This window comes from Pimephales promelas, chromosome 3 (genome assembly GCF_988280905.1).
Source record: "Pimephales promelas chromosome 3, fPimPro1.hap1.1, whole genome shotgun sequence".
NCBI lineage: Eukaryota > Metazoa > Chordata > Actinopteri > Cypriniformes > Leuciscidae > Pimephales > Pimephales promelas.
The window spans coordinates 22,317,432-22,331,226 of record NC_142771.1 but is presented as its reverse complement, the minus strand read 5'-3'; the positions used below and the strand labels follow the sequence as shown (position 1 = coordinate 22,331,226).

Below are 13,795 nucleotides of genomic sequence, written 5' to 3'. Positions count from 1 at the left end.
TTTAAATTGTAATAATATTTCACCATATTACAGTGTTTAATGGTATTTTGCCTTGCTGAGCACAACTGACCCCAAAATGTGAAACCAATAGCATGGTCCATGGCGCCACATAAATATTGAATGCTGGTGACAATTTTTTAATCATAAAACAATGGTGTTTACATGAATAGTAATATTAGTAACAAGGAAAACATGATGCCGCTAATACATGTCGCATAAAAAAACGTGTTGCTGTGACAGAAAATAAGAACACATTATAGTTATGTACAGTAGCTTTGATAAGCAAAAGGGCAAGATGGACTCCTGTCCAGTGAAGGGAAGTAAACAGCACAATGTGTACCTTTTAACAGCAAGTTAACTAGTTCAAGAAAGAAAAACATATAACCATAAACTTGACCTGTAACTGTACGACAAACATCAGTATGAATCAGCTTTCTCTTGTTTCTCTTCCCATCTCTGCATTATAAATGATCAATAGTATTACATTGCATACCGGACCTTTGAGGTCAAATGTTATATTTGAAATATTTCCCATTATATCAACACATCAGCGATCATCACAGCAGTCATGTATGGATAGCAGTAAGAGACTCTTTAAAGTAGCGGTTAAGAAAATACCTTCAGCTTGGAAGCAGCTACGGTAAAAAAAAATATTTGTCTAAAGTTTTTAATCTCTTCTTATACAAAAGTACAGGTAAAGATCATATTTTTGATGTAAAAAAACCCCTAAAATAATTACTTATGAAAATAAAAGAGCCAAAGGAGCATGTCACATTGCTGGTTCAGTGTTAATGTATAGGTGCAGTAACACAGATCGGGATTATGGGATTTTCTCATCAAGTGATGTGTCAGGTGTGCAGACACACACACACACAAGCACACTCAAACAGGCGCACACACACACACACACACGTTTTCCAACATGCCTCTGTTCCATTCATTCAGCAAAAAGAGTTTGAAAGATATCAAAAGAGAAAAAAATTACATAGAGGGAAATGTTCTCTTAGCCAAAACCTGGTTCAATTCTACCCATAATTCATCAGTTATTGTTTCTCATCCCAGATCCCTACCCACAATATAGATTCATTTAAAAAAAATAGACTCATATGAAGTTTACATGCCTAAGCGGAAATGTCTTTAGTCAAACGTGTCGATTTTCCAACAGTGGCAATCTCGAAGTGAAATGTTCATCTCTCCTATTCTGACGGGGGGTGAAGGCGGGTGCACACACTTCATCTCTTTCAAAGGTGACTCTCTGCATCACTCTTCTCTAGGGTACCATTCTCCCGGATCAAAGGTGAAAGTGCCTGTCCATTGGCATTGCTCTCGTTAAGTCTTTTCACTCTATACGTCTCATAGTGGATGTTGTGAGTGACGTCCTTCAAATCTTGCAAGTGGGACCTTGAAAATAGAGCGCAATAACATCAATTTTGATCCCACAATAACATACCCTAAGGGAAATATGCATGGCATAAAATAAAAGTCATTCTCATATCTTGAATTGAATTGTTTACTGACTACATTAGCTTTTAATGATCCCTTTGTGTGATTTAGTTGATGTTTCCTGCTCTAATTTGATCTCCGCTTCAGTGTGAGGCCGATCAACAGTGTGAAAGGCGATTTAAAAATGTGGAGCGTTAAAACGAACATCCTTTGTATCCTGTTTCAGCAGGGAATCACTCTCACGCCATCTGTCAATGGGCCACCATCCAAGAGTTATGGTGAGAGCTGAGAGGGCTTTGTGACCTGACCTCACCTGATCGGACTCTGTAATTAACCTGTCCTTCACTGAGCTCACAGGAGAGGGATGTACTCATGACCTTCTCAGCTACTACTCATATATTAACTTAACCAACTCAAATGGTTGTATGCTTACTAAAGTTACAAGTTACCACACCTCCAAGCTGTTAGTTATATGAAGATGTCGTGTTTTCAGTGCTGAGTTGCAAGGATGAAGAGCCAAAAAAAAAAAGTGATGTCATTTGACCAGAAGTTAATTTGAACTGCTGCTGCATGAAACTGACATCTGTTGACCAATCTGGTGTTGAAATGCTAATGGTATTTCTGTCATAACTTGCAACCAACCATATAAGGGATCAAATGAAGAATCTAGTAAGATTATACAAGATTCAAGAATCAAGTAAGATTATACAGGACACACACATACACACATACACTATTTTTATGTTTTAAGGGGACTTTTCATATACATGAATGATTTTTATACTGAACAAACTGCATTTTCTATCCCCTTTCACTAACCCTACACCTCAACCAACCCATCAGAGTAAACGTTCAGCATTTGTCCATTGTCGAAGAACATCACTTAGTAAGCCTATAATTAATAAGCTGTTTTTGTCATAGGGACCAACTAAATTCACAAAAAAAGTCCATTTTGTCCCCATAATGTAAACTATACCTGAACCACAGCCACATACACAACACACGTTTCTAGAGTGCAATGAAAATGAAGACAAAAAAAAAAGACAGATAAGAAAATAGTCTTGTTTAATAAAGGATGGATTTGTGTATGATCCCATGCATGATTGGTTCCAAATTATATAACTATATCTATCTATCTATAACTATCATATACCTATATAGATATAACTATATAGACAAGATAATGTCTAGTTGCAAAACAAAAAACAAAACAATATTACTTGAGCCAGAAATGTACATGTTGGACCATAGCACCAGTTTTTACCCTCTTCAGGAAGTTAGCCTATGCATACCTGTTGTTCACCTATAGTTGACATTACATTTTTTTATTTATTTATCCTAAACTAGTATGGGATGTCATTGATCACCGTTTGGATCATATTTCAAAAACTAAATTCCAACTGAAAGTTTAGGAAGAGCATATTCTACACCAGAATGCAATGGTATAAATGGCTACTCCCACTTTACCTAAAAAGCAGTCTGTCCATCATATGCTAATATCATTCAATTACGATATTTCAACACATGCAATTAAAAGATGTACTTACCTAATAAGAAGATCTCTCAAGTGTGCAAACTCACAATGCGCAACATTTTCAACTGAAATAAACAAAAGGCATGTTCATGAATTCATCCAGGCATTTTGCATCAATGCACTTTCTATAGATACCACTTGATGGCAGTGTTGAATAACCTAAATCACAGACTCGCAAAGCCTGTCAGCCATCATTGTACAAGTAGATTTGACAATTGTTACAGTTACCCTGCTGAAAAGACCAAGTAGGTCAGCCAACAATCTTCCGGGAAAAGCTAGTTAAGAAGCCTGGCACCAGCATCCGAAACACAACAAATTACTGCTGACCAGCTAGTTCAAGGAATTCATGATTATTTCTTTAGATTCTCACCTTCAATGATCCCCCACTTTGTTTTTCTTCCCAAAACTTTGTTCCCGTTCACCTGGTGTTCCTTATCTGTTCCCACCACAGCAAAAGGGATGTTTTCCTAAAAGACAAACAAATCAAACAATTTAAATCAAGTTATTTGAATCGGTTTGCAATGAAGTCTCAAGAGTAGCGTCATCGTACCCTAATCTTATCGTTGAGTATCCGGTCTTCAGTGTCCTCATCATACTCGTTCTGTGGATAGACTCTGATCCCATTTGCTTGGAGGTCCTGTCTTATCTGCAGAGATGGATTACACTGATTTTCACCACCTACTGAACAACCACATACACAAAAACCACACAATTGCCCCTGGGGGTGAAATACGACAGCAGCTCCTCTCCCTCGAGCTCTTCCCGCTATATTTTACTAGCCTCAATCTCGATCCCCATGCATTCTTGTACTCGGAGGCCACAGTAAAGTTCACGAGCAAATTCGTATTTTTCCCCCCCTCACAGCCAGAATTTTGGGCCCGAGGTGCAAAGCATTAGAGTTTAATGCCTTTGCTGCCATGTGTTGGTGTGGGGGAGGATTTTGGAGTGCGGCTGTTGAACATGGATATGATATCTGCGATTGATATCTTGAGCACAGTGTGACGTCCGCCCCCGCATGGTGCTCTACTCAGGCTATTGAGCAGTGAGAGACAGCTCTGGATAATGGGCTGAAATGACAGAGTACATCATTAGGAGTGTTGTTTGGTGTATATTGATAGGAGACACACTGCGTGCGGGGGCCGTTCTGGCCCTGCGGTCCGTGCCGTCGGAGCTGTCCAAAAGCGTTCCGTGGGGAGAACTGATGGCAAGTGGCCTGGGCTGAAGTAGCTGCAATACATCAGTCAGAGGAGAGACCGTCTCCCGACGGAGACGTCGCAGACACCGCTCGTAACCTTAGCTTGGCCTATTCATTTTTCCAAGCCAAAGCCAAAGGACTTTTGGAGATTCGAATGCAACGCGTGGTCCTCTCTCAATCCATTCTGGTTTTTCAATCAATCTCACTTTTTATCCACACAGCTGAACTGTGTGAATTCTAACAATTCCAGCATTTACAGCAGCAGGTCATCCATATTAATGACCTCAATTATGCGAAGAACTGAATATTTACGTGTGGGCGGGAGATATCGATTGTGCATGCATATGATAAAATGTGCGCAGGTGTAGATGACGGACAGCTCACCCTCTGTTTGAACTCTAGCCTCTCCTCCAGAGTTAGCGTGTCTGCTTTGGCGATCACAGGAACGATGCTCACTATCTTCCCCAGTCTCCTCATAAACTCCACATCTATAGGGCGTAACCTGTAGAAGGGCAGGATAGATCTTTAAAAAAAAAACTCATGTTTCACTGCTGACACATTCGACCTCATTAACACCCAGTTACAACATTGATTTGGACTTTAAATACAGGTGAAAATGGGGTACACACCATACTTTTGATAAAAGTGCCTGCGAAATTAAATGGAACTAAATCAATCTAGATCATTTGACGCTAAAATATCATTACATGAAGTAATATAAAATAATATTACATACACCTTCATTCAAAAGTTTGGAATCAGCACGTTTTTTTTTTATTTTATAAAAGAAAAGAAAACTTTTATTCAGCAATGATGGTAACTGTCAGTGAAGACATTTATAATATTACTAAAAATGTGTTTCTAATAAATGACCCCTTTTGAACTCTCTATCAAAGAATCCTGAGAAAAAAATGTATCACGATCTCCACAAAAAGATATTAAGCAGCACAACTATTTTCAATGTTGATAACAATGAAGAAATGGGTAACACTTTATTTGAAGGGGTGTGCATCCTTAATAACCATGACATGACATATGTCTTGAATATGAAGTAGGGTTTATGCATGTTTATGATTACTGTCATTAATTGACTTTCGCTCAATAATGACATTTTGAATGCAAATATGACATTGTTTAAGATGACACAAAATTAAGTTAAACTTTCATGTGGTTGGCTTTGACATTGGCTGTCATGGGGCCATTATAACTGTCATGAATATTTTTTGTGACCTCAACTACAGTGGTACACATTGAATTTGTCATTAAAAAGTTATAATGGCTCCATGACAGCCAATGTCAAAACCAACCACCTTACAGTTTAATGTAATGTTAACCCATAAAGTTAAGTAGTTTCTTAAGTTTGATAATTAATCTGCTATGTCATGTTTATGACAGGTTGTGTTGTCTTAGTAACGTCAAGTTGTCATGACAAAAACACTGACAGGTTATGATGTATCGGTTTATGTCAAAGACATCTCAAACAATGTCATATTTGTATTAAAAATGGCATAACTGAGCAAATGACACTTAATGACAGTTGTCACAAACATGCATACAACTTCCTTCATATTCATAGTCATTTCATGATTATGGTTTCATGTTAGTCTTATGTACACCCCTTCAAGTAAAGTGTTACCAAGAAATGTTTCTTGAGCAGCAAATCATCAAATTAGAAGGACTTCTGAAGGATCATGTGACACTGAAGACTGGAGTCATGTTGCCGAATATACAGCTTTGCCATCACAGGAATCAAGTGAGCAGAGATGTGAGAAGATGTATATAACCCTCGTGTTTTGCAGCTAAAAGAAGGATTTTTCATGACATCTCACTCGATTAGTGGGTTAAAATCTAAGACTTTCTTAAGAGATTTTTAAACGAAGCCTTGTCATATTAATGTGACAGAAGCACAACAGTGTTTTAACATGTCTGGCTAGGCGTGAACCACATGATACGTGCAAGAAGTCGACACGCACCAGTGTCCAGTGGCTGGCAGGAAGTACACGCAGCAGTGAACGCGGGTGTCAGGGATTCTTCTCTTCCTGTTGACATTCAGCTCCTCATTCAGGTATTTTTCGTACTGTTCATTGACATACTTTACAATGGGCTCCCAGCTGAGAAAAAAAGACACAGGGAAGGGTTAACATTACAATTAACAACAACACATGCTTATACTTAAAGTCACTGAAAATGACTGTCATTAATAAATAAATATTCTGAAAAACACTAAGGCATGATTTTAGTGTCAAATAAATGATTACTTTAACAGTAAAACCCCAAATGCTCTCTCAATTACTAAGAGAATTTTATTAGCATAACAATTTAAATGAAAAGTTGAATTAACATAAATTTCAGGATGTCTTTGTATTTGCTTTGTGTAAAACCTGATGATCATGTTTTGTGACATGATTTTATAATAATCCAAAGAATACCTTGTGCTTCAACATCTGACCTTCTGTAAAAGGCCACAAATGTCAGTCACAAATATACTTTTAAAATGTCTTTTTATTAGTGACCTAGAAATAGTAGAGAATCTGGAATTGTTGGTTTTAGTGTTTTAACGTTACATTTTAAAAAAATATTCATAATTCTAAAACTTTCTGCTTATTTCCAAGTTTAAAATATATTACAATTCATACTATATTTGTATATAGTATGAAATGTATATGGTTCTCACCAGTTCTCATTGTTGATTTGGTCTCCAAATCCAGGAGTGTCAATTACCGTAAGCTTCATCTTCACCCCTTTCTCCTCGATGACTAGAATATAACAAGACAAAAGAGTTAGAGAAGAAAGGAATGAAAGGATAAAATGTCCTGTTGACAAGGCCCAGTCTTTTTTTCCAGTAACACAAATTTCTTAGAGACTAATCGCATACTGGAGACCCAGAGCTTTTCATTTGATCTCCATTTCTCATATAATAATACAGGAATGCTTACAACAGGAAGTCAGCCTGCAAAAAGTGTCTAATACGCTGTCTGTGCAAGCAGGGACCCCTACTGTATCCCTGGCATTGGTTGATTGGCATTTGTTGTTAACTCATCATGTTAATCTTTCTGGATGAGGCAATCAAGGAAAATATGACGAGATTGTAACAAGGAAAAATTAAACTGTCAGTCAACACTCCAGATTCAAAGCGCTATGACTCTATCTGATGATGATCAATTTTTCGTACTCAGTGGGGCATTAGCAAAAGAGAGTGCCAGTTTTTGAATCAGTGGGCCAATGATTGAAAACCCCTCATGATCAGCTAATGGAAACACATATGCTCATCTTGGCGTGACTCAGCAACAAAGCAGTGCTTAGTTCCTCCCATATTCACCCACATGGAGGGAGCAGAGCTGAATGGTGGCATTGAGCGGGCCACCACTTCATTTTCTGCACTGTGTAGTCTTTGAGTAAAAGGGGGGATTGTGTAACACTCATCTCCCCTGGTTGTCAGTCTGCAGGCCAGACTTTTTTCACAGGCTGTGAGGGCCACTGGGCCGCTTTGTAGTGTGTGGAGGTGTCAGGCACCCGGAGACTTTGGTGCTCTTTGTTTTCCACAGGCCTGCTCTTTGGAAAGAGAAAACTGCTGGGGAAGCAAGGGACAGCAAGACATCTGCTAGACAAAATGTCACAAATCGGAGACTGCAAACGCAATTTATTAGTTTAGCAGTAACACAAGCAGTAGTTTTGTCATTTTGATACAGTAAATACCAGCGAAGCTCTGTTGTTTCAGCCTTTTGAAAGTATTTGCAGAAGTTATAAGGTCATATTTACACTGTAATAAAGAAGAAAAATGTTGCTTGGAAATAAAAAAGCACAACTAATCAGAATCTAGACATAAGGTTCTACACTTTTTTTCTTGTCTAAAGAAGTATTGCACTGAAGTTGCTCTTTCACAGCTCGGAAGCGTTAATGTAGTTATCAACAACTCAATGTTTTGATAAGAAGAAAATTATAATAAGAAGAAATATTTCTTGAGCAGCAAATCATCATATTAGAATGATTTCTGAAGGATCATGTGACACTGAAGACTGGAGTAATGATGCTGAAAATTCAGCTTTACCATCACAGGCCTATAATTTAAAATATACCACAAAATTACTGTTTTTATTGCGTTTTTGATCAAGACTTTTTTCAAAGATATTTTAAAATCTTACCGACCCCAAACATTTGAACGCCAGTGTATATTCAATTCAATTAAATTCGCATTTATTTGTAGAGCGCCTTTCATAATACATATCATTTCAAAGCAGCTTAACAGAAAAAAACGTGTCTACATTACAGTTTAGAGTGATGTGTTATCAGAGGTGACGGTGTCAAGTTATGTATTTCAGAAATACAAATAATGCATTAAAGGAGTAGTTCACTTTAAAAAAAAAATTGTTGATAATTTACTCACCCCCATGTCATCTAAGATTTCCATGTCATTCTTTCTTCATTTGAAAAGAAATTAAGGTTTTTGATGAAAACATTCAAGGATTTTTCTCCATATAATACACTTTACTGGGCACCAAACGGTTCAAGGTCCAAAAGACAGTCACAGTTTCAGTGCAAACTGCAAACTGTTAAAAGGGCTTTAAACGATTCCTGACGATGAATAAGGGTCTTATCAAGCGACACGATCGCTCATTTAAAAAAAAAAAAAAAAAAAAAAAGTTCATCAAAATGAACAAATCTTTTTTCGAGTCATTGTTCATTCAATAAACGAAAAGAATGAATTGACTCGGAAAAAGATTCATTCATTTTGATGAACGCGTTCGAACAGGAGAGTCACGAACGTGCATCACAGAACAGACAAGGCGAGCATTTGAGGTTATAAAACTTAAACTTTTTTTTTTATTTTTTAAATGAGCGATCGTTTCGCTTGATACGACCCTTATTCATCGTCTGGAATCGTTTAAAGCCCTTTGAACAGTTTGCAGTTTGAACTGAAACTGTCTTTTGGACCTTGAACCGTTTGGTGCCCAGTAAAGTCCATTATATGGAGAAAAATCCTGGAATCTTTTCATTAAAAACCTTAATTTCTTTTCAACTGAAGAAAGAAAGACACGGACATCTTGGATTACATGGGGGTGAGTAAATAAATTATTTTTTTTTAAAGTGAACTAATCCTTTAAGCTAACAATAGGTTAACAAGTTTAAACAATGCATTAATTAAAGTAATGAATACATAGTTTATATAGTTTAATGTGGAAGAGTTTGATGTTAAGAATGTTCGCCAACCGTAATCGTATAGATATTAGATAATAATAAATTCTCGCATGAGGGCTAATGCAATCGAAATAGTAAAATACAGTAAATATTTACATCATGTGTCAAGCAGCCTCGCCTTTCCGAAGGCTACCATAAAAACTCCCAAAGAGGAACAGGACACTCTCATTCACTGTAATGTTTACGTTGTGCTACGGTGAGAAGTCAGTGAGGGGTGTCTCCTGACCCATGGAGATATCTCAGGAAGTCACAAGCTGAACCAACTTATCGTCAATCTTCTTTTGTTAAGAAACAGCACACCCAGCGTCTCCCATTATTTTAGTCTCATCCACCCACTCTCTCATTCTACAAGTCAAACATTTATAAACTATTGGGCCATACGTTTTGAGAGGTCTGTGAGAAATGAGGTTTGGCTATGGTAGGACAGAGATACAACAGATGCTGCTACTGCAGCTGGATAGAAACCTTCTTCCACTTGCAAAGACACTGCTAGGCTTGTTCTTGATCTTACACAGAATTCTTCCAAAAGCACACAAGACTTTCCACAAATATATAGAACTGCAGAGTTATAACAGGCTGAGACAGCAACTGCGAAGATTTTGATGCACAGAATTACAAGAAATTACAGTTTCAGATCTAAAAACAGATCTCAACATTTTGACCTTCGGCTAACTGAAGTGAAAGCTGTGAAGAAGCTAAGCTACTGCGAGAGTGTGATACTGAGTAACATTTACATATCTAAAATCTGTCAAGGGGAAGTCAGAAACGGAAGAGAGATCAACAAGCAGATCTAGGTCTAAAGCTTTGCCTGAAAACAAAATCAGATGACTAATTTCAAACCAGTAGGCAGCAAACTAAAGGAAGAAGGACAAAGGTTTAGCATAGCGGCTACGGAACCTGCACATGGCGGTATAGCAAAAACTAACTGCATTGCTACGCCCTGGCATGGCACTAACTCTCTGTGGGGTTTTGTAATTGGATTTGTCTGTGCGCATATCCAGACTGAGGGTAAAGTTCAGCGGTCTTCATACATTTCTGCTGTCACGTAGGAACCATGGCAATTAACATAGCAGGCTATGGTAATGACCCTGCCCAGCAAAGACCTTTACATAGCAATTGACTGACACTTAAAACTACAAGAGGAGGCTTGCTTCTCTGGCGTCTCGCGACATCCTGAGACAGAATCATTAGATTATGTTCTCTCTATAGCTGATATGTTAAATTGCGGGTCATTCAATTAGAGGGCAGATTTGCAGTTAAACTACATAACATGGGTAACTCCTCAAACTGTTGACCCAGATGAAAAATGGCAGGGGTAATTAGATTGGGCAATAGGATATACATTTTAATAGTTAGTCTCATTCTTGCAGTGCAACAGGTCTTTGCAATCCATCTAAAGAGAGTCCATTTACTTTTACTTTACTTGTCCCACTGGGCAGTTTCTGAATACAAGACACAGAGGACCACTATCAAATTTTGTGTTTGTTAGACGCCTGTCAGCCGGTCTACAGTGAGAAATGAAGATGGATAGCTGGGTGCGACCACACTAACCCCCACAACACACACACTCAAACAATACTTTCATTTAAAGGACTAGCTACGCCATCTGCCTTTCACACCTCTTTCCAACGATGCATGGTGGCGCCGCCAGAAGATAAATGGAGATTCATTGCTTTCTCATTGCATATGCGGGATGTTTGAAGGTATGTGCCTTTCTGCGTGATCTACAGCTCAGCTCCCTCTGCTCAGTACAAAAAGGAGTAGCAGGACCTCTGTATAGATACTAACATAAGTTTTTTTTTACTTTATCTTATCGCTTATATTGTATATTTGAGTTTGGGTGAATTTCAATTTCATGCCGACTTAACAGTGTTAAATGTAATCTTTAGATAATCTTAATATAAAACAAAAATCATTTTCATACTGTACTTTCTAATTTTGTGATGCCTAAAATCAATATTTAAATTTAAAATGTAAAGCAATTAATTTAAAATGTATGTTTTTTTTTTTTGTTTGTTTTTTTTACCAAAAAGTATTGAATTTTACCATTTATCGGTTATTGGCAATGTGGTAACATTTATCAGCTTATTGATACCAGATATTTGAGACGTTTTGCTTTCAGGAAGAAATCAACCAGTTTACCTCAAAACCGAAGGAAAAATCCAATTAAGCTTTGCTTCATTGCCAAAACAAGCCTAAATGACGTTTAACTCTACACATCTACACAAAAACACACCTGCCTGTTTAGAGACAAGAACCCAAGCCTCTTTTGATTGTAAGTCTGGAGGTAATATGCAAGACAGAGATGGTACATTTGCTCAATCAACCAATTCATTAACTCAGCTGAGCTTTCTTCACGGAAGTCAGATGCTGTCTATAAGGGGTGGCTTCAATTAGAGCAGGAGTCATCTTCTGACCCATGCGATAAAATATGACCCTGTGTGTGCTCTTCCTCTATCATTCTCTGTGAAAGATAGCTCATGACGACAACAGTGGCCCGATCTAAACAGTTGAAGTGTGATCTCTTTCCTTTCACAGCACATGCTCCAATCACTCTGGCTCTTCTCCAAGTCAAACCCTACAACACACAGAGCTCTGCCTCCAGCACATCCTGTCTAAATGTCACTAGTATTCATCCATCCTTTCAGAAATCACACCGGCCAATACACTCTGTCATGCCGGGTTCAGACTACTCAATTTTTTTGTTTGTTACGATAGTCACTATGTCAGATTATGCAATTTTGTCTCCTAAATTGTTGTTGTGTAGTGGCCAAGAAACATGTCAGACTACATGTTTGCTTGCCGACCAATAATCGCAGGCTGTCTTTAACAACGTATGTGATGTCATCAACATGGTGGAACTAGGGACCGACTTCCGGAAATAAGAGTGTAAACAACCTATCGAAGCGGAATGTTATTTAGCTTAATGCTAGTTCCAGTACTCTGTACGCCTATTATCATTTGCCAGCATTTTTTCTCACTCTGTCATTGTAGTCACTCGAGGGAACATCATAAAGGCAGAAGTATTGTTGCCATAGCTCCACGAACCTTTCCTCCATTGAATAATTCCACCAAACAGCACCAATACCATAATTTTGCCAAATTTGAAAGCTGTGTACGGAAGAGCTTCTGTGCTCCTATCGGTCTAACTGATGTTGTAGTTACGACTTGCCAACTTCCAACATTTCCAAGTAGGACTTGAATACACCATAAAATAAAAACACAAAATGTCCTATTGTGGCTGTTTAGGACAAAAGCACAATTTTGAAAGACAATCAATGTTCAAAGATGTTTATTGGGTCCAAATGGTGTAGTTACGATATTAGCAGGAGGGGCTGACAGGGCTATGTGAACCAGCTAATCCTTGACCTCGTGGGTGTGACAGGTGTGTGACGGGGTATCTGTAAAGAAAGAAGCGTGTTGTGAGTATCAATACTTACTGTGGCTGACTGATTGCAGTTGGACAGTTTTGGAGATCTTCTCCTCATAATTTGGAGTGGAGGACTTCCTGCTGACCTTGGATTTAAAGAGTGTGTTTACGAGTGTCGACTTCCCCAGACCGCTCTGACCTGTCAATGAAAAAAAGGATAGATTTAATGACTTTTGTTTATAAACTGCAGTAAAGTACAATTAATTGCATATGTAGCAGACCCCGCGAGCACGTTTATTTGCAGGACGACCTTTGCTTAGCATTAGCAGGGGGGATAAAACTTTATTATTGCACACAGATAAGATGACACACATAAAATTGAGGTCATAAAATATCACATGACCAGGCAGCGCAGGCCTCCAAGGTTTACATAAGCCCTTGATACTGCAAATCATCAGTGATGTAATAAGACCAGGTCAAGCCACGGCAAAGTGCTTTAGCGTCTTATCTGGTGGGTGTCCAAACACACTGACAACAGCACACCGTTGGGAGCTTTGGGAAGCTTTTTCACTTAATGACTCTTTCATACTAGTCCTCACGGAGATCAGATCAGAGGGAGGAAGCTATTACCGGAGAGTGAGCCTTATCAAGGCCATCTCAATTCACTCAAATAAGGGTAAATCTATGGGGCCACCTTCATTGCCTCAAAGGACATGTGCTGTGTTAATGTGAGCTGCTTTGTATTGAGTGCTGATGATGAGCAGTGTGTGTGTTCTGTCTCGCTCAGGGGGCCCCTCGGGCCCGCCAGTCAGCTTCCCTTTCACAGGGCAGGGGTGGAGAATGTGCTAAACGCTCTCGCCGCTCCGTTTGCACCTGTTGAGAGGCCTGGCCGCCTCGGGAAACTGTCAATGGATGAAACGATTTGACAGAGACAGACGACAGAGCCGGGAAGATCTGGCCCCTCCATCATTGCCCACCTCAACAGAGGCTTTGATGGATTTACGCCATGGCCTCTTACCATGGGAGGCAGTTGACATCAAATTTATGAGGAACTGAC

The 13,795-nt window shown here is 38.7% G+C and overlaps 1 protein-coding gene across 2 annotated transcripts in view; it reads right to left on the bottom strand.

Annotated features, from left to right (window-relative positions):
• Nucleotides 1-121: 121 nt before the first annotated feature.
• Nucleotides 122-13,795, bottom strand: part of septin12 (septin 12) — a 65,153-nt gene continuing 51,479 nt past the window's right edge. For both annotated transcript variants that reach the window (XM_089128495.1, XM_039687810.2), the window contains exons 4-11: nt 12,809-12,937; nt 6,847-6,928; nt 6,146-6,283; nt 4,557-4,674; nt 3,528-3,623; nt 3,348-3,444; nt 2,991-3,042; nt 122-1,401 (exon numbers count right to left, since the gene is read on the bottom strand). In XM_089128495.1, the coding sequence (XP_088984621.1) occupies nt 1,242-1,401; nt 2,991-3,042; nt 3,348-3,444; nt 3,528-3,623; nt 4,557-4,674; nt 6,146-6,283; nt 6,847-6,928; nt 12,809-12,937 (872 nt within the window). In that variant the 3' untranslated portion in view covers nt 122-1,241. The remainder of the gene's footprint in view (nt 1,402-2,990; nt 3,043-3,347; nt 3,445-3,527; nt 3,624-4,556; nt 4,675-6,145; nt 6,284-6,846; nt 6,929-12,808; nt 12,938-13,795) is intronic.